General features: G+C 46.5%; 1 protein-coding gene across 1 annotated transcript; it reads left to right on the top strand.

Annotated features, from left to right (window-relative positions):
* Nucleotides 1–615: 615 nt before the first annotated feature.
* Nucleotides 616–9524, top strand: LOC135915369 (uncharacterized). The gene is made up of 5 exons (XM_065448404.2): nucleotides 616–734; nucleotides 2458–2514; nucleotides 5509–5648; nucleotides 7767–7929; nucleotides 9139–9524. The coding sequence occupies exons 2-5, from the start codon at nucleotides 2463–2465 to the stop codon at nucleotides 9378–9380; spliced, it is 597 nt and encodes a 198-aa protein (XP_065304476.1). The 5' UTR covers nucleotides 616–734; nucleotides 2458–2462; the 3' UTR covers nucleotides 9381–9524.
* Nucleotides 9525–21242: the final 11718 nt, after the last annotated feature.

The raw sequence follows: 21242 nt of genomic DNA, 5'->3' as shown, positions 1-21242 counted from the left end.
AAAAAAAGCTTAGCTTGCACTTTGTGTTGCACTTATGCGCATAAGCTGCAAGGAAGCGTGGCAGCTAAATAATTTTCAGTATACATGATAGGAATAAATATAACACTTAAAAACTTTACATGACTGAAACTAGTGCCGTAAAAGTGAAAGTTAGAAAGCATGGTTTCCTAGATTTGGGTATCCGTTTACGTTCTTCGTAGTTCCCGCCAAGTATGATATCACAACCACAAAGGCTTGAAGGCGGGGAGATTCCCTGATGTCACTCTTTCAAGTAAAATTGCTTCATGGTAAATATGTGTGCTTGTTGGGCTGCGCAGGTTAGCACGTTATCTGGAAGTGATAGAGTGTGTGATAAGGCAAAAACAAAACAACGGACAATTACATCCTGCGATGGAAACAATGGAGCGAAGCAACAACAGATAAAGGAGCACGGGTCTACCACCAAGCTGGAATTGACTGGAACCCTTTGCAGCGTAAGAAAAACGAGCATCTGATAAAATGTGATAGCATTTTCATACATGCAGGCAACAGTCGGGTCCAACATTTGCCAAGAGAAAGTAAACAGACTGCGTCCTATATTTTCATTTCAAAGCCTATCTTCAACGGGAAGCGTAACGGAAAACAATGGAAACTATGAGGTGTGTTTAGCCTTATAAATAGTCCTGCCAATGGGACGGAGCGTCAGTCGTACTTCTTTTCCAGCAGTGGTGCTAAGCAGCCGCGTCTCTTTGTCGGTAAGTCCTCAAGACTGTATATTAATGAAGCCGTTATTGGTCTCTAGGTAATGTTTAGATGCGTACCGTTTAAACATTGGATTCTAGATTAAGTGTTCCTAATACGGTGTCTTAGGAATCTTTATATTATCAGGAGCTGAAAGTTCTTTTTAACGGTGTTGTCTTGTAGACAGAACAAGTTAGACTCATTAGTGTGGATACGTCAAGCGTCGGATTTTCTGCCAAGAGACGTCGCTATACCACTGCTCTTTGAGTGACTTTCCTTTCTAGCGTTGTCTAACTAACGTAGGAAATCGCTAGGCCCCTCAATATTTTACTGACTCCTGAAACCTCAGAGTTCATAGTGCATGTCTGATTACGCCTTAATATTTTTATTTCTCTCCTTCCCGTTGTGGGAGTGGTTTGCATTTTGAGATATAATTACTAGCGCACTTTTGTTTTTCTTTGCAGTGCTTGCATATGTTTAGATGAGTAGCACCAATGATAATATTAAAATTTGGCGAATACTATGGCAAGCAAGGTCTGAAGACGGCAAGCCTGTGTATGTTTTATAGTTACAGGGCGGTAAGCTTTAGGTATTAAGGAATACTTAAAAATCGCCTGTTGTCGATAACACAATTATGGTCCATGAGCTGTGCTATTCAGAGTAGCGGACATTACTTGCTCGAGAAATCGAGAGAAATGCTCAAGTAATTAACAAAGTTCAGTAGTTGTATTTTGAATTAGTTCACACCACATATTGCAATTTACGGATTCCAGCTGGTGAGCTTCCAAGACGTATCCACTTGGAATGAATTTCCAGAATGACGACACTTTGGTGATATGTGCCAGGAAACTTGCCGTAAAACTGCACTGTTGAACAACATACTTTTTCTGAGAAAACGCTCTTTTATGCATTGGAACACAGAAGTAACTGGAACACTCATGTATTTCGTCCTATAAATTTGCAAATAATGTTTAGAAACTGGCGTCATCCTGGGAATTCATTTCAACTAGATACACCTTGCCAGTTCTCCGGCTACAATTCATAATTCGCAATATGTGCCGTAAAGTGATTATTTAAGACGTTATTAGTTCGCCTGTGTTTATTAGTTGAAGATGTGTTTACATTTCTTGTGGTGGTAATGACCACCTATTCGAGTAATACAGGCTACCTTTAAAAATTCCCTAAAGCTTAAAAATGATCATCTTTGAAGTTATTGACGTGAAACTGTAGAAGAAAGAAAAAGAAAGAAACAAAAGTTGACGACTTAAGAAAGCACAGATCTACAAGGCCAACTTTAAACTTGTACGGGGGCGATGATGAACGCTGAAAAATTGAGCCGCGAAAAGAAAATTGGCGCACTGGCGCAAATTAAACTTGCGGTAGTGGTTTGCTGCGAGTTTACTGAGACATTGTATTAGCATGCATTGCGAATAGCATGCATTGCATAGCACGATACGCACAGGGTAACGACACCGTGATAGTGGCGAGGAAATATGCATGGTTGTCGAACCGTGGCAGTGGCCTCCAACTCTATTGGGTTGGCATTGCTGCAGAAGCTAACTTCGCTGCATTTTAGCACATAAAACGTTGTGAGGTGGTGATACACCATTTCTCAGTCTCTAACAGTGTTCACAAATGCGAAATTATTTGAGGCATGGTTGCCGCACTTCTTGGAACGTGTAACGCCAAAATATAGCTAACATTTCTAACTTTGACTTCTTTCTTATTATTTTGCAGACACCATGAGAAGAACTGCTATCCTATTATTTATCGCGGGCTTCGTTGCCTTGTCAGGTGAGTGAGGTGTGACATAAAAAATATCAGCAGCTCTACGCTACAGATAGTACGTGTTATTTGACTAACCGCTTTAGGCAAAATATGCAACAAAATGCTGCCGTGAGCTAAGTAATCCAAATAATAAATGCAGTCTGAAATAACCGATATGCCAAACTACACCGTGATGCACTTTCACAAGGCCAGCTCAATTTCTCATACATGAGTGCGAACTATAGTGTTGGGAAATCCAATGTCTCAATGGCAACATGGTTCACTCCATGTTGGTAGGCATGGCGCATTTGTGAAGTTGCTATGGCACATGGAGTTCACGCATCGCGCAGCCGCGAATCTTTCGGTTGCACATTCAGTTTATTTGGTGATATTGAACGAAGTTGACGTCACCCTAACCACAGTACATTCTATGACGAACCATGTGAGAGGTAGCCCCATTGTAATGCTCCCTAAGTTTTAAGGGCAGTGGAAAAAAATTGGTCAATATGTAAGATGTTGTAGCTCATAATTGGAACCCATATATTTCAGAAATAGTGCAAGCTTATAAAAGTTCAGGCATATGATAGTGTCGGTTGGCGCATAACAAGAAAGAAACTTTGGTGCACGCTTAGGCGTCGCCTTTAAGAGTGGAACGCGGTAACATTCAAAGATCTCAGACTGCTTCTCACGCTTTCCGCCAACTGCAGCTTATGTAGCCGTAATGTTATGGCAGCTTTTAGTCCAGGATAACGCTTCTAGCGCATACTCGAAGAATTAATATAGTTGAAGTTGAGTTGAAGTTTACCCGGAAACGCTGGCGGCGAATGCGGTGCACGAAGGTGGCCTTTCTGGTAGAAACGAGGCCCCCTTGCGTGCGTCGATCTCCTGTTATTGTTTCGCACTTTTACTATTTTAGTCTGATAAGATTCAACATAAAAGACATGCGCTGTCGGTGCTCTTTTTTTTTTTTAGTGATATTTGCTTGTGGGCAGCCACTCTCCGATTTCCGAGGAATAAACATGTAAAGAATGTACGACAAGGTATGAGCAACTTGAGAAACTTTAGTGCTGCATTAAAAAAATATGCGGCAATTTTCGCTCACGTGGCTCCCGGCACCAACGCCCCACGTCGACACCAGATTTTCTTAAACGCGTTACCCTTAACGCTATCACGCTTAAATTCGACATAACTGTGAGAAGTCTTCGCTCCTCCATTGACACAAAATATGCTGCGAATCAGGAAGAGGATTGGCTTGCGAAAGGTTATTCAGGACCATAGGCGATCGCACATGCAGGCTGCAGCTATGTTTTGAAGGTGCTCGAGAAAGTAGAAGTACCATGTTATTATATAGAGTAGCAGGTTTCCTTTTCCGGCATGGAACCACACCTCTTAAAAAACCAGGGGAATTTTTCAGGCAACAAATAAATTTAACATGTCGCACCGAGTAGAGAGTCGGTTATTTTTTACTATTTACACGCTTCAGGATATTTAGGAAATGAAATTTTGACAAATTGTAGGTTATGTATTCGATACATAATGATAATAATAATGATAATGCAAAAAATTCAACATTTTTCATTTACTCACCTTTCTCTAGATTTTCCTAAAGGAGTTTATTCCAGTATTCTTGTTGAACATGACTTTTGTTGTCGACATCCTGACATTGCAGACCAACGCTACCACTGAAACATTTTTGTTGATTTTATCAATAATATACCGTAAATAAAGTGAATAAATAGGTTGTGTCGACAGTGCAAACCAGTACCAGTTTAAAGGGATAGCTTCAGCATGACATTTTAAACTCAACACCATCATTAAACTTGTGCGGTAGCACTCTGTATTCTCTGTATACCGTTCTCGTCCTGAAAATGGTGTGTTTTTTATTGGCTGCAGGGTTGCACCTCAAAAATTCTTGTTCAAGGCTTGCGCAACAGAAAAAAGGCAGTATTATTCCAAGCAATGACTAAGACCTATCAAGCAAATTTGAGAACACATTATGCTACACTGTTTATATCTTCCTCGGATGTTACATCAACAACAACTCTGGAAAGAAAAAATCCCAGCTCTATTTGAGGTGCACCCCCGATTCGAAATCTCATATGCCTAATGCGGGAACGTTTATGCCTGAAGTACCCTTGTCGTAGATTCTCTAGGTTGCCTTGACGATCGAGGGTTAACGATTTAGTCACACAGAATCTATAGCGCAGTAAAGTTTCGACTGTCACTCTATCAATGCTAAAAAAACACATTAAAAAAGAAGTAAACCAAATGAAAGTGCTTGTTCCAACATTTTTCTATATTGTTGCCTCACCGTACAGCTGCAGTGCGGCTGCAAGTCCAGGAGGCAAACAGCGAGTGCGAAACCTTGTTCAATAACTCTCAATTGATGCGCACCCCCCAAAAAATGGAATTATTGAGTTTCACGGGCCAAAACTAAGATATGATTATGAGGCCCGCTGTAGTGGGGGACTCCGCGAATTTGGACCACCGGCGGTTCTTTAACGTGCACTTCAATCTAAGTACAAGGGTATTTTCGCATTTCGCCCCCATCGAAATGCGCCCGCAGTCGCCGGGATTCGATCCCTCGATCTCGTGCTCAGCAGCCCAACACCATAGACACTAAGCACCTCAAATAGAAGTATGCAAATGCAGTTGGAGCTGACATTTCAAAACTACGTAATATTGCTTTTCATATAGAAAAGAGACACTTATTATATACACGGGTGTCACAGGGGAAGAAATGGTCCCACGTAAATAAAAGCAACTTTTAGTAGTAAAGTAAAACAAGTAAAAGTACTAGGCAAATCAAGTACAAGTAGCTTTTCTTACGTGTGGAACACTTCTTCCCATATATATATATATATATATATATATAATGGATGAGATGGCCACCTTTACTGTAAAAGCAAGCAAAACAATAATTTATTTCTTAATCGCTCGTGCTAAGGTTTTGGGTCCAAAGTAACAACCTAAACACTCCTAGTTACTAAAACTCTGTCTGCCTTTTGATCTCATCTGCAGCAACAAGCGAGGTCCTCACTGAAGAAAATTCTTCTGAGGAAGGAGAAGGCAAGAGCGACGTTGATTTGCTTCGAGATGAACTTGAAGTCCTCCGCAAAGATTTTGAGTCCACAGGCACAGCTACTGAGGAAAAAGAAGAGGTTAGTAGATATGGCATTACTTTCGTACCTTAAGCTACTCTGCTACAGTCTTCATACTGCCCGTTTTTATGAAAGAGTCAGGTGCAGGCTAGCAAAACCCCCAGATCTGCGTGCAACACTTTGTTGACGTGTGCCGTTAGCATTCGCGTCTGCGTACCGTTCTAAAGACAGTTACGGTATGACCGGCAGATCGGAATTTCAATAAGTTATCCTGCTCCTTACCTAGGACACTGCTATCGTACACATTTCTATCGCCACCTCATGTTCCTGTGAAGAGACGGTGCCTACCACTGCTTGCATTTGAAGACATTCAACCATAAAAAAAATGTACCCGTCTTCCAACCAACATTTCGTCGTGTTACACGTGAGCGACGCAATGGCAATACGACACCTATAGAGAGTCCAAGTATTCTCTGGATTTCAATGGACACGGCTTTATCAAAAACATCTCCAATCTGTCGTGTGGCGGAGCACATTAGGCAATCCTGCACGCTTGCTACTTATCCGCTGAGCCACTGGCACTCCTATTACGCGTCTATATACCTGTATGTATGTATGTCGCACCCATGCTACTTCTTCGTCACTCTTCGCTCTCATCCCAGCAATTGCTCCACCGTGGGCATAACTACCGACATCGCCGAAAGGCGTTTCGACCTACGAAACTCTGTCTCATTAAACTTCTACCAAGGCACTTGTCGTACGCAGCTGTAAGGAAAACGTACACTCGTCAATGACGAAAAAAATTGTAGTGACATTCAGGCACCGGCAGGGGTGCCTTTATCACAAAAATGAAATGCACAGCAATGGCGAATATACGTAGATGGCCGGATTGACGCAACGCGGGTGAATTTTTTATAGGAAAAGGGCTCCTCGTCAAATCACTTGAGTGTGCACCAGAATATGTGTATGACAATGCTTAGTAAGCAGGGAAGGCAACTTCTTCTTTAACAATGACACAGGCTGAATTGCAGTAAATAGTATCACTGGTCTTTTCGCAATTGTCGGCCAGGGCGATTGATGAGCACTTTTTTTTTGCAGCATATGTGTCATGAACTCTTTATGTTCTCTTGAGGTTGCTGAATTTTCCAATGGAGTATGCCTTGCAATTTTTACCAAGAATTCCGTCGACAACGCCAGGGAACATTTCTTTTGCATTGTTGCTTTTAAAACTGACAAATGGGTCCTGGAGTTTGCTTGCTGGTACATGACAGAGGCTATGATTTTTGAAAATTCTATATAGTTATCAGCTCACTTAAGCAACTTCACGAATTGAAGCCTACGTTTTCTAGCCGGGGCTTGATGCATTAGGACTTCGCTTTTCTTGAGACATGGTAAATTGATCAGGTGTCGGTTATCGATGATGTCGTAGTTGATTTTTCGGAGTTCAAGACTGCGCGCTTCCGTAGTGGAGCAGAAGCGGAATGCACAGGAAACTATGGGCTGTCACTAAAAAGATCGTTTTTGCCCCAGAGGAGTCATACGATTCAAAGTTGAGGTAATTGCATGGGATTTTCGATTGATGCTTGTTGCCAAGCCACTTATGTTACGTTTGAGGTCGGTGTATAGAAAATGGAGACGGTCGCATAGCATTCCTAGACGCCGACATTAAACACACCGCGGATAGCTTGGCAAGAAACGTTGGTGGACTGAATGCGACGAGACTAGTACGGCTGATCGACGTTGAAGTAAGGCAGTGCACTTAATAATTGATGTCAGAAACAAAAACATCCCATTTCATCGAATAAAGTTTATTTCATTGCAGTTTAATTGGCGACAAGCATAGCAAGCTGGCTCTAGTCAAAGATTTCCCAGCTCCCTCCCCATAGTCAGCCCCCCCCCAAAAAACAAACAAACAAAGGAAACGAAAAAAAGAAGACAGGCCACTAACCTTTGCACATTGTTTGGGCACTTCTAATTAACTTCTAAGACATATCACAACGCTTAACTACGCCCATTTCTTGTTGTGCTACAGCAACACACTTAAATATACTCCTATGAGGATAATTATCGTAAATAGCGAGAATTACAAAAATCAATGAGCGGGTTTGTGGCCGCTGGCCTTGTATAAGCTGCATGCTGTAATAATTTTAATGGTTTCCTTCGGTTTTGCGGTTGCAGTCAGACGAGTACTTTTTTGGTAAGCTGTTCAAGCGTGTCAAAGGCGCTGCTGACGGAGATGGAAACCGTACGGGCCGTGGGCGAGGGAGAGGTCGAGGGCGAGGCCGCGGACGTGGCTCTCGGGGTTCTGACGGTGAAGGCGAAGGACGCAACTCCTCAAAAGGTACCTACCATGTTGTGCCTTATTTGCTGCAGTGTACTCATGGCTTACAAGAAGAAAAAAGGAAATAACCGAGACAATATAGACTGATATTCTTTAGCAATTCGTCCTCCATAAACCGTAAGAAAGAGACTAGACAACAGGTACTACGGAATGTAATCTATTTTTGTTGTATTTTTTTATGTTTCTAGCTTCGCTATGCCTGGGGCAGTGTTTACATATACTACATCGGAATTCATATAATTATCCTTTATATAGTAGCGTAAAAGTGCTTTCGCTTTCTCTACGTATTCATGAGCAGAGAAAAATTCATCACAAGCGAGCCACTTATAGCAGCCTTAGGTCACGCACATGCGCACTTTTACCTGGTCAACGTATCATGACGAGGTTACGGTTATAATTAGGAGGCTATCGATTACAAGATATCGACGAAATATGAAATAAAATACATGAAATCAGCAACTCAGTGTAATAAATAAAAAATTACAACCTCAAGGAAGGTCTTTGGATGGTTACCATTAGATTTGGTGCGTCAAAACCACTCGGTTCGTCCAGATGATGAAACGTTTTGCAATTTTTGGCAAAATTTAAATCTGGTAAAGCTCATTCGGCCCGAGATGCAAGGGCACTGAGGAAAGGGTGGGATTTTTGGATTTTCGAAGCAGTAATATTTTCCCGAAAAATGGCGCACCAAGTAAGAACAAATTTCAGTAAATGCGGAAGCGTGCTTTATGATAAGCAAGTGGTTGTTGAAACCAAAACATCATTGATGTTTGTGTGCCATGAAGTCTCGTGAGTACGGTTGGTGTCGTGCTGAAAGAAATGAGTTGATGTATAGAGAAAATTTGATAAGCAAATGCACAACTGCATTTATAGCAGAAGCTTAGTAACTACAGATGATTTGTGGTTTCCGCATTTTGTTTGGTTAAAGTTTTATTATCACCTATCACAGATGCTTTGTATTCAGGATATTCGGAGGGATACTTCTGTAGGCTTAACCTAATCAACTACTGGAAGCATGTTTCTTTCAGCCTTACAGTTTGCTTATAAATGAAAATTAGGTGTTGAACTGTGTTCACTGTATTCGATGAATGAAATTGAGAAGTGACACAAAGCCAGCGAAATGCGTTTTTCCTCAGGAGCGACTCGACGAACGTAGACCAGTCTCGGCGAAAGAAACACTGATGTTCTCGCTATCTTCTCGCACTACAGGTCTCGACTTCTTTAGGAAGTTCCTTGGGAAAAGGAAGGCAGGCGGCAATTCCACATCGGACGTCGACGGAGCCTCAAAGAAGAAAGAACTGCTGAGAGAGTTAGTGGGGAAAAAGATGGGCTCCGGAAGTGGTGACGCGTCCAACGGTGGCGACTTCCTGATGAAGTACCTCGAGGGCAAAGCCACCTCCTACGCTGCCCATGAGGAAGAAGTCGACGATGACAAAGTTTCTCACCCGTAGCCACCCTCAGTGGTGCCCTGGAATAGGGGCGTCGACCCTGCGCAGATGGGGAATAAGACCGTGAAGACGTCCGACCGGATCTGCCACGGCTAATTTCTAACCAATTAGAGCAAATAAAGTTTTCCTCCTCCTCCTCTGGAAAAATTCTGTGCCACAGTTTTTGCGAAGGATGAAGAATGAGCGACGGCTGCTGAGGTTCTTACTACACGACAAATAAAACATTCCTCGTCTAGGAGTGCCAAATTACGCCCTAAGAAAACTAAAATATCGCAAAACACAACCACTTTAAACGTGTAGGTGTCTGCGCTGTGTGCCGGCCGTAGGAGGTGCGCGGTTTCCATGATAACGTCATACGTAAGCGTGGAACATCTGGATTTGTGGTCGTCACTCAGCGTTGTTTTCATCATCATCATCATGATCATCAGCCTGATTACGCCCACTGCAGGGCAAAGGCCTCTCCAATATTTCTCCAACAACCCCGGTCATGTATTAATTGTGGCCATGCCGTCAATGCAAACTTCTTAATCTCATCCGCCCACCTAACTTTCTGCCGTCCCTTGCTACGCTTCCCTTCCCTTGGAATCCAGTCCGTAACCCTTAATGACCATCGGTTATCTTCCCTCCTCATTACATGTCCTGCCCATGCCCATTTCTTTTTCTTGATTTCACCTAAGATGTCATTAACTCGCGTTTGTTCCCTCACCCAATCTGCTCTTTTCTTATCCCTTAACGTCACACCTATCATTCTTCTTTCCATAGCTCGTTGCGTCGTCCTCAATTTGAGTAGAACCCTTTTCGTAAGCCTCCAGGTTTCTGCCCCGTAGGTGAGTACTGGTAAGACACAGCTATTATACACTTTTCTCTTGAGGGATAATGGCAACCTGCTGTTCATGATCTGAGAATGCCTGCCAAACGCACCCCAGCCCATTCTTATTCTTCTGATTATTTCTGTCTCATGATCCGGATCCGCAGTCACTACCTGCCCTAAGTAGATGTATTCCCTTACGACTTCCAGCGCCTCGCTGCCTATTGTAAACAGCTGTTCTCTTCCAAGACTGTTAAACATTACTTTAGTTTTCTGCAGACTAATTTTTAGACCCACTCTTCTGCTTTGCCTCTCCAGGTCAGTGAGCATGCATTGCAATTGGTCCCCTGAGTTACTAAGCAAGGCAATATTGTCACGTGGTAGTGACGGTGAAGAAAGAAGCAATAACACAGTAGCAATACTGTGAACGAGAAAACTAACTTTTATTGGGCGAACCTGTGCCCACAAATACAGGCTACACTTATAGCACAACGATAGCGGCGAACACGGTCGGCGATCGTCGGAAAAAAACTGATCAGTGGGTCAAGCGCGTCGGCTTTTATAGATCAGTCGTCGAATGTTCCAGATTACCTGATGGGACCCGCGTGTCTTCCACAAAGTTCTACACCATTCGTGTCACGCGATGAAATCTGATAACACAAGGTTCGGCGACAACAGACACGCGGATAGAAGCGTCGATAACTTTCCAGAAACGTCGGATACATGCAAGCGCGTCCCGCGCTGTGCGATAAGATTTGTTAGGCGGCGAAACCTGGTCGCCCTATAAATATAAGTACACGTGTCAATACCCCCCTCTTAAAAAGCATCGTCCCGATGCTACAAAGAGAGCGAAACACAAAAGGACACTTATTAAACTTAAGTAACAAAACAACGGAAAGAAACAAAGTCCAAAGGTCAGTTACGCGAAATCCCAAAGTTCGTCAACGCTGGTGGTACGGCTTGAGCCGCACAACGTGGACAATTTCAGGTCGTGAGCGGCGCCGCTGTGACAGCGAAATGCCGTCTGGCACGACCTCGTAGTCCAGTGCACCAATACGTCGGATGATCTTGTACGGTCCGAAATAGCGACGCAAAAGCTTCTCGCTCAGTCCTCGTCGGCGTATAGGGGTCCAAACCCAAACACGGTCATCGGGCTGGTACTCGACAAAGCGTCGTCGGAGGTTGTAGTGTCGGCTGTCGGTCCTCTGCTGGTTCTTGATCCGCAGGCGGGCGAGCTGTCGGGCTTCTTCGGCGCGCTGGAGATAGCTAGCGACGTCAACATTTTCCTCGTCAGTGACGTGCGGCAGCATGGCGTCGAGCGTCGTCGTCAGATTCCTGCCGTAAACCAGCTTAAACGGCGTGATCTGTGTTGTTTCTTGCACCGCCGTGTTGTAAGCGAATGTTACGTACGGCAGGACGGCATCCCAGGTCTTGTGTTCGACGTCGACGTACATTGCTAGCATGTCGGCGAGGGTCTTGTTCAGGCGCTCCGTGAGACCATTCGTCTGCGGATGGTAGGCAGTTGTCCTCCTGTGACTTGTCTGGCTGTACTGCAGAATGGCTTGGGTGAGCTCTGCTGTAAAAGCCGTTCCTCTGTCGGTGATGAGGACTTCGGGGGCACCATGTCGCAGCAGGATGTGCTCGACGAAAAATTTCGCCACTTCGGCTGCGCTGCCTTTTGGTAGAGCTTTAGTTTCAGCGAAGCGGGTGAGGTAGTCCGTCGCCACGACGATCCACTTATTCCCGGATGTTGACGTCGGAAACGGCCCCAACAAATCCATCCCAATCTGCTGGAATGGTCGACGAGGAGGTTCGATCGGCTGTAGTAATCCTGCTGGCCTTGTCGGTGGTGTCTTGCGCCGCTGACAGTCTCGGCATGTCTTGACGTAATGGGCGACGTCGGCGGTGAGACGCGGCCAGTAATACCTTTCCTGTATCCTCGACAGCGTCCGGGAGAATCCGAGGTGCCCAGCGGTGGGGTCGTCGTGTAGGGCGTGCAGTACTTCTGGGCGCAGCGCTCACGGTACAACAAGAAGGTAGCTGGCGCGGACTGGTGAGAAGTTCTTCTTCACGAGCAGGTTGTTTTGTAGCGTGAACGAAGACAACCCGCGCTTAAATGCCCTAGGGACAACGTCGGTGTTCCCTTCCAAGTACTCGACGAGGCCTTTTAACTCCGGGTTGGCTCGCTGCTGTTTAGTGAAGTCTTCCGCGCTTATTATTCCAAGGAAGGCGTCGTCGTCCTCGTCGTCTTGCGGCGGGGGATCGATGGGGGCGCGTGATAGGCAGTCGGCGTCTGAGTGTTTTCGTCCGGACTTGTAGATCACCGCGACGTCATATTCTTGCAGTCTGAGGCTCCACCTCGCCAGCCATCCTGAAGGGTCCTTCAAGTTAGCTAGCCAACACAACGCGTGATGGTCGCTGACGACTTTGAATGGCCTGCCATATAGGTAAGGGCGGAATTTTGCTGTAGCCGAAATGATGGCGAGGCATTCCTTTTCAGTCGTAGAATAATTGCCTTCCGCTTTTGACAGCGACCGGCTAGCATAGGATATCACCCGTTCATGCCCGTCTTTCTTCTGGACTAGGACGGCACCGAGGCCTAGGCTACTGGCGTCAGTGTGGATTTCGGTATCGGCGTCTTCGTCGAAATGTGCGAGTACAGGCGGTGACTGCATGCGTCGTTTTAGTTCTTCAAATGCGTCGGCCTGCGGCGTTTGCCATTTGAACTCGACATCAGATTTGGTTAGATGCGTTAGCGGCTCAGCGATGCGTGAAAAGTCCTTGACAAAGCGCCTGTAATAGGCACACATGCCAAGGAATCTACGCACTGCCTTCTTGTCGGTGGGCTGCGGGAACTTTGCGATGGCAGCTGTTTTCTGCGGGTCGGGGCGTACTCCGGTTTTGCTGATGACGTGGCCTAGGAACAGAAGCTCGTCGTAAGCGAAGCGGCACTTTTCTGGCTTCAGAGTGAGCCCTGATGATTTGATGGCCTCTAGTACTGTTGCAAGCCGCCTAAGGTGATCGTCGAAATTTCCGGCGAAGACTACGACGTCATCCAAATAAACAAGGCAGGTATGCACTTCAATCCTGCTAAAACCGTGTCCATCACGCGCTGATACGTTGCAGGTGCCGAGCACAGTCCAAATGGCATAACCTTGAATTCATAGAGCCCGTCTGGCGTGATGAAAGCGGTCTTTTCGCGATCCCTTTCGTCTACTTCTATTTGCCAGTAGCCAGACTTGAGGTCCATCGTTGAGAAGTATTTAGCATTGCAGAGCCGATCCAATGCGTCGTCTATCCGTGGGAGGGGGTATACGTCTTTCTTCGTGATTTTGTTCAGTCGACGATAATCGACGCAGAAACGTAGGGTTCCGTCCTTTTTCTTCACTAAAACAACTGGAGACGCCCACGGGCTTTTCGACGGCTGGATGATGTCGTCGCGCAGCATTTCGTCGACTTGTTGTCTTATAGCTTCGCGTTCCCGCGTCGAAACTCGGTAAGGGCTCTGGCGTAGTGGTCGAGCGCACTCTTCGGTTATTATGCGATGCTTTGCGACTGGTGTTTGTCGAATCCTTGATGACGTCGAAAAGCAGTCTTTGTATCGTCGAAGCAGACTTCTGAGCTGTTGCTGCTTAATCACGGGGAGACTTGGATTTATGTTGAAGTCTAGCTCGGGAACTACGGTCGTCGGGGTAGATGCAACGGAATCCGAGAGGGCCAAGGCATCGCTGGTTTCCTGAATTTCCTCGATGTAAGCGATCGTCGTTCCCTTGTTGATGTGCTTGAACTCCTGGCTGAAGTTTGTCAGCAACACTTTCGTGTTTCCTCCGTGCAGTCGAGCGATCCCTCTTGCGACGCAAATTTCACGGTCGAGCAGTAAACGTTGGTCGCCTTCGATGACGCCTTCTACGTCAGTGGGTGTTTCGGTGCCGACCGAAATAGCAATGCCGGAGCGAGGCGGGATGCTCACCTTATCTTCGAGCACACTCAAGGCGTGGTGACTACGAGGGCTCTCCGGCGGTATCGCTTTATCTTCCGACAGCGTTATTGACTTCGATTTCAGGTCGATGACTGCGCCGTGTTGGTTCAGGAAGTCCATACCGAGAATGACGTCTCGAGAACACTGTTGGAGGATAACGAAGGTGGCAGGGTAAGTCCGATCATGAATGGTTATCCTCGCAGTGCAGATTCCAGTCGGCGTAATCAGGTGTCCTCCAGCGGTCCGAATTTGGGGGCCCTCCCATGCAGTCTTAACCTTCTTCAACTGGGCGGCGATGTGTCCACTCATTACGGAGTAATCGGCCCCTGTGTCGACTAAGGCAGTGACTGCGTGGCCATCGAGAAGTACGTCGAGGTCGGTGGTTCTTTGTCTGGCGTTGCAGTTGGGTCTTGGCGTCGGATCACGGCTGCGTCGTGTTGAACTGAAGTTGGAACGTCGCGTCGTCAAGTCGTCGTTCGTCGGTGTAGTCTTGCCTTCCTGACTTCGTCGGGACGGCGGCGTGTCGTTGTTATGTCGTCGAGATCGTTTCGTCGTCGTCTTCGTCGGCGGCGGAGGATCTTCGTCAGTTCGACGAACAGCAACCGCACCTCCATCGGTTGCTGCTTTTAGTTTTCCGGATATGGGCTCGCTGACCGGCCCCGGGCTGGGCCAGTGTATGGTCGGCGCTGCGGCGACAGGTAGCGGCCTGGTGATGGCGAACGGGACGGCCGTCGAGGGCTCCACTGAGTAGCGGCGAGGTAATCGGCGATGTCACGTGGGCGCTCGCCAAGCTGTGGACGCGGCGCGTTGACGGCGAACCCTCTCAGTCCCAAGTCGCGGTATGGGCATCGGCGGTACACATGGCCGGCTTCTCCGCAGTGATAGCAGAGCGGGCGGTGGTCGGGGGCTCGCCAAATGTCCGTCTTCCTCGCGTAGGTGCGCTGGGCGACGGGTTGGCGTGCTGGCGGCGGCGGCGGCGGACGACGAAACGGCGGCGTCACAGGGCCCTGGCGCGGTCGCGGAGGGGGGCCTTGACGGCGGGCGACGGCGGCGTAGGTCATCGCTTCTGGCTGGATCTGCGATGGTTGTGATTGTACCTCGGGAACTCCGAGCGATCGCTGGACTTCTTCTTTTACAACTTCGGCGATTGAGGCCACTTGAGGTTGCGATGAGGGGAAGATCTTCTGAAGCTCCTCTCGTACGATTGCCCGGATGGTCTCGCGCAGGTTGTCGGTGGCCACTGATTGAATGCCGGCGTAGCTTGTTGGCTTGGTGCGTCGGTCGAATTGCCGGTTCCGCAATTCCAGTGTCTTCTCAATGTTCGTCGCCTCAAGGAGGAACTCGTCGACGGTCTTCGGTGGACTTCTTACCATACCGGCGAAAAGTTCCTCCTTTACGCCACGCATCAGTAGACGTACTTTCTTCTCCTCGGACATTTCTGGGTCGGCGTGGCGAAACAGACGGCTCATTTCCTCAGTGAAAATCGCGATCGTCTCATTCGGCAGCTGCGCTCTTGTCTCCAGTAGAGCTTGGGCTCGCTCTTTTCGCACGACGCTTTGAAATGTTTTCAGGAAGCCGCTTCGGAAGAGGTCCCACGTCGTCAAGGTGGCTTCTCGATTCTCGAACCAGGTCTTGGCGGCGTCCTCCAATGCGAAATAGACATGTCGTAGCTTGTCGTCGCTTGCCCAGTTGTTAAACGTAGCGACCCTCTAATACGTTTCCAGCCAGGTTTCCGGGTCCTCAAATGTGGAACCGCGGAACGTCGGTGGTTCCCTGGGCTGCTGCAGGACGATGGGGGACGCAGGGGCTGCCATTGCGGTTGCCTTGGGCACAATCTTCTTGGTCTTCTCAGGTAGAAGTCCGTGCTCCGGGGGCAGCTGTTGAAGACGGCGGCTTGCTCGGTGGTCCGGGACTACGTTGGTGTTCTGTTTGCGGTCTGGGCTGGGATCACGGCTTGTCGGGGGCGTCCTGTACATGGACGAAAAGCACCTCCACCAGATGTCACGTGGTAGTGACGGTTAAGAAAGAAGCAATAACACAGTAGCAATACTGTGAACGAGAAAACTAACTTTTATTGGGCGAACCTGTGCCCACAAAAACAGGCTACACTTATAGCACAACGATAGGGGCGAACACGGTCGGCGATCGTCGGAAAAAAAACTGATCAGCGGGTCAAGCGCGTCGGCTTTTATAGATCAGTCGTCGAATGTTCCAGATTACCTGATGGGACCCGCGTGTCTTCCACAAAGTTCTACACCATTCGTGTCACGCGATGAAATCTGATAACACAAGGTTCGGCGACAACAGACACGCGGATAGAAGCGTCGATAACTTTCCAGAAACGTCGGATACATGCAAGCGCGTCCCGCGCTGTGCGATAAGATTTGTTAGGCGGCGAAACCTGGTCGCGCTATAAATATAAGTACACGTGTCAATATCATCGGCGAATCGCAAGTTACTAAGGTATTCTCCATTAACTTTTATACCCATTTCTTCCCAATCCAGGTCTCTGAATACCTCCTGTAAACACGCTGTGAATAGCATTGGAGAGATCGTATCTCCCTGCCTGACGCCTTTCTTTATTGGGATTTTGTTGCTTTCTTTATGGAGGACTATGGTGGCTGTGGAGCCGCTATAGATATTTTTCCGTATTTTTACATATGGCTCGTCTACACCCTGATTCCGTAATGCCTCCATGACTGCTGAGGTTTCGACAGAATCAAATGCTTTCTCGTAATCAATGAAAGCTATATATAAGGGTTGGTTATATTCCGCACATTTCTCTATCACCTGATTGATAGTGTGAATATGATCTATTGTTGAGTAGCCTTTACGGAATCCTGCCTGGTCCTTTGCTTGACAGAAGTCTAAGGTGTTCCTGATTCTATTTGCGATTACCTTAGTAAATAGTTTGTAGGCAACGGACAGTAAGCTGATTGGTCTATAGCTTTTCAAGTCTTTGGCGTCCCCTTTCTTATGGATTAGGATTATGTTAGCATTTTTCCAAGATTCCGGTACGCTCGACGTTATGAGGCATTGCGTATACAGGCTGGCCAGTTTCTCTAGAACAATCTGCCCACCATCCTTCAACAAATCTGCTGTTACCTGATCCTCCCCAGCTGCCTTCCCCCTTTGCATATCTCCCAAGGCTTTCTTTACTTCTTCCGGCGTTACCTGTGGGATTTCGAATTCCTCTAGACTATTTTCTCTTCTATTATGGTCGTGGGTGGCACTGGTACTGTACAAATCTCTATAGAACTCCTCAGCCACTTGTACTATCTCATCCATATTAGTAATGATATTGCCGGCTTTGTCTCTTAACGCATACATCTGATTCTTGCCAATCCCTAGTTTCTTCTTCACTGTTTTTAGGCTTCCTCCGTTCCTGAGAGCATGTTCAATTCTATCCATATTATACTTCCTTATGTCAGCTGTCTTACGCTTGTTGATTAACTTCGAGAGTTCTGCCAGTTCTATTCTAGCTGTAGGGTTAGAGGCTTTCATACATTGGCGTTTCTTGATCAGATCTTTCGTCTCCTGCGATAGTTTACTGGTATCCTGCCTAACGGAGTTACCACCGACTTCCATTGCACATTCCTTAATGATGTCCACAAGATTGTCGTTCATTTGTGTCATTGGCGTTGTTTTCAATGATGACAAATTAACTGGGCGAAAGGCCATTCCAGCGAATAACTTTTCTCGGTAAGGAAAAAAAGTTGTTTGCTACTTTTTGTGTATTTTCCGCCGCATCATATCAAAGCACCAGAGAAAAAGCTCGATCCTGAATTTTCCCGGGGAATAATTACGGCTAAAGATTGATCATTGTGGACAGTGCAAGGAGTGTCAAGCAAACATAAAATTTTTTTGTTTCTGGAAAGAGACCCACTGGACAACAGGCCGTTGACAATGCAGGCACAACTCCAGCACAATTTATATACTCGTCGGCCCGCCAAGAATCGAGGGCATCTTTGTGGGAGGTGCTTAGGGGAGACTGGCCTGAGCGAGAGCCTTTCAATGGGGGCGTGGCACCCGTCTTGCACGTGCACGCTTTTATAACGATGCAACCAGTATGCGATCCCATGTCCTGCTGACTTTGGTAGAAAGGCGTTTTTCAGCATCATCGTGGAGCAAAAACAATGGTGCCTGCTTGATTTGGTGAGCGCCATGTGGAATAATCACACTTTCCTTCTTTACGTTAGAAGCCCAAATCCAATAGGGATTCCTTAAGGTAGTTCGAAATTCAATTCAACACAAATCACAGATATTCAAGTATTACACATGTCCCTAATGTAGATTCGTGCATATATTTTGTTTCGATATGTGCAGCAATGCATTCTTAGTTAATTACTCTGCAAGGATTTCTTAATTATAATTAGCATTTGTAGCCTACAAGGCTCGCCTGCTGTGCGAGCACATGCGTCGTTACCACCGTGCGAATGAACCACAGATAAAGACTACCCGTGCTTATCATGCAGGGTACTATATATACGCACCTCGTCTTGTTCATAAAGGCTCTTGGTTGCCGACTTCCCATTCTGTAGCATCTCATACATGGGGACAGAAGTGGTCGCGTCGCTTCACCACGCACACATATGATCGACCCCGGACAGCAAGCAGCAACTGCTGAATACGACGCAATGTTCGGACAGGACGGATCAATAGCTCGCCAAGGATGGGACTACTTAAGGCACCTGACCACCTACTGCTATCGGGAAACATCGCAATAAATTGGGAGCGATTCAAACAGAAGTTTGAGCTGTTCTTCGAGGTAACAGCAGCAGCGAAGGAACCGAGGACTGCAGTGGTAAAGACCGCGTTTCTTCTGAGTTTTGCGGGAGACGACGTGCTCGAGGTATTCAATAGTTTTGCTTTTTCCGGGGATGAAAGCAAGCAAGATTATGAGACCATAGCAAAAAAGCTTGCTGAATGCTGCCAAGAACAGCAGTATGAAGTTTTTGAGAGGTACTTCTTCCGCTCGAGAACACAAGCAGAAGGCGAAGATTTCGAGAATTTCCGGCGTAACCTCAAAGGCTGGCACGCAGCTATAACTTCGAGCCTTTGACTGAATGCTGAATCCGCGATCAGATTGTCTTCGGTACAAACAATGCCAAGGTGCGCGAAAAGATGCTCAAGGAAAAGGACCTCACCCTCCTCAAAGCTCTACAGACATGACGTGCAGCGGAACTATCTGCCCTACAGAATGAAGCGTGGTCGCATGCAGACAGCCAAGTTGCTGTGGTTAAAAATCGCAAAAGCACAGTTGGACCAAATGAAATCAGCCTCATGCGCAAGCAAGGTGCCCCGCCTTCGGAAAGACGTGCTTTGTGTGTTAACGAATGAATCATTTCGCTCTGTGCTGCCGTAAGCGACAAGATGAGGTACACGAAGATTGTGATGACTTCAGTGTTCTAGATGTAAAACTCAGAAACGTCAGCAGTAGAGCAGACTGGACGGTTAAGGCAGGCGTTGCGGGTGAAACGTCAGAGCGCAAAGTTGACAAATCTTCTCAAACCAATTTGTTGCCCTACTCTATATATAGAAAATGCAACGGAGACCTGAAGCTAAACCCATGTAGTGCAGTCCTTCGGTCATACAGTGGTGGTGTCATCAAGCACATCAGCGTAGCGACTCTGCAAGTTGAGGTGAATCATCGGTCGAACAGCATTTTCTTTTTCATTGTAAAGAAGAGTAACCCGACAATCCTCGGTTTAATCGCAAGCGAAACGGCACGATTGCTGTCACGCACAGTGGACACTGCCAGCAAGGATGCCACCGCTGACAACCTGAAGGAATTTTTAGATTTATTTCGGGGAACCGGCTGCTGGCAACGAGAGTACCACATGGTCTTACGCAAAAAAGTAACACCAGTACCACTGGCATGGGTACCGCTGGCACTGAGATAACCACTCCTGGATGAACTAGATCAGATGAAAAGCAGCGACATCATCGAAGAGGTCAACGGACCGACAGAGTGGATGAGTCATCTAGTCATTGTCAGAAAGAAAAAAAAACGGAAAGCTGCGCGTGTGTCTGAATCTCAGAAACATCAATGAATGTCTTAAGCGGGAACATTATCAAATGCCGAAACGAGAAGATATAGAGGCACACTTGGCAGGGGCCAAATACTTCTCGCGCCTTGACGCAAACTCCTGCTTCCACCAAATCCCTCAAGACAGTGCAACGTCAAATATCTGCACGTTCGGCACATGACTTGGGAGTTACCGCTTCCTAAGGCTCCCGTTCAGAATAGCTTCAGCGCCAGAAGTATTCGAGAAGGCAATGAGTGAAATCTTTGATAGAGCCTTGCACGAGACATCTCTGCTTTTACGTAAATAAATAAATAAATAAATAAATAAATAAATAAATAAATAAATATATAAATAAAACCCACATAATTATAATTACATGGTGGTGGTGCCTATTAGCAGTGATACAGAGGCCCACACATTTTTTATCGTAAAAAATGTACTGTGCTTGTTTGAGTGCGCAGAAACAGATAAATTCACATATTTATTCACTTGCGAAATACAGTCCACTAGCGTCTTTTTTTTTGCCAGGTGGTTGAATGGGGTAATCACAGCCTTAGGTGTGGTATTCTATGCGTTACTTACGATCTACTGAGACATGTTATTAATGACACCCCTCAGACCAGATTACTGAAATAATAGGTTCCGAATAAAGGAGGTCGTGGGTTACCAGCAGCACGTCATTGACATACAGATACCCGTGCATGAGATAAGGCGAAAATGTTGGGCAATGCATATGTGGCTTTATTCTAAACTCTCATTCGTTCAGTTAGGAGTCAATGCAAACGCTATACGAGTTCTCGTCGAATCGTGCCACCGTGAGATAGCGCAGGTGTTCGGGATGGGAAAGGACCTGGTGGCTACAAAAGCTGTCCGCGGCGCTGCCGGTGCGCGAGTGTCAAAGGTAAGCTATGAAGCCACACTTCGATTTCCTTGTTCCGTTATTTTGCACGGCATTTGGTGTTATGAGCATTTATGCAATGGTGTTGGGTGTGCCTGCTTTTTTTGTTGAATGGCGGTATTTAGCATTGGATGGGACTTCTTTAAGACCC

This window comes from Dermacentor albipictus, chromosome 1, assembly GCF_038994185.2.
Source record: "Dermacentor albipictus isolate Rhodes 1998 colony chromosome 1, USDA_Dalb.pri_finalv2, whole genome shotgun sequence".
NCBI classification, from domain to species: Eukaryota; Metazoa; Arthropoda; class Arachnida; order Ixodida; family Ixodidae; genus Dermacentor; species Dermacentor albipictus.
Note: the sequence above shows the minus strand (reverse complement) of the source record. Positions and strands in the feature narration are given on the sequence as shown.

Bases quoted from the DNA above. Each gene is read 5' to 3' on its own strand.
- LOC135915369 (XM_065448404.2), top strand. From the start codon at position 2,463: ATGAGAAGAACTGCTATCCTATTATTTATCGCGGGCTTCGTTGCCTTG. The intron at 2,515-5,508 runs GTGAGTGAGGTG...TCTCATCTGCAG, and splicing joins GGGCTTCGTTGCCTTGTCAG to CAACAAGCGAGGTCCTCACT. The intron at 5,649-7,766 runs GTTAGTAGATAT...TTGCGGTTGCAG, and splicing joins CTACTGAGGAAAAAGAAGAG to TCAGACGAGTACTTTTTTGG.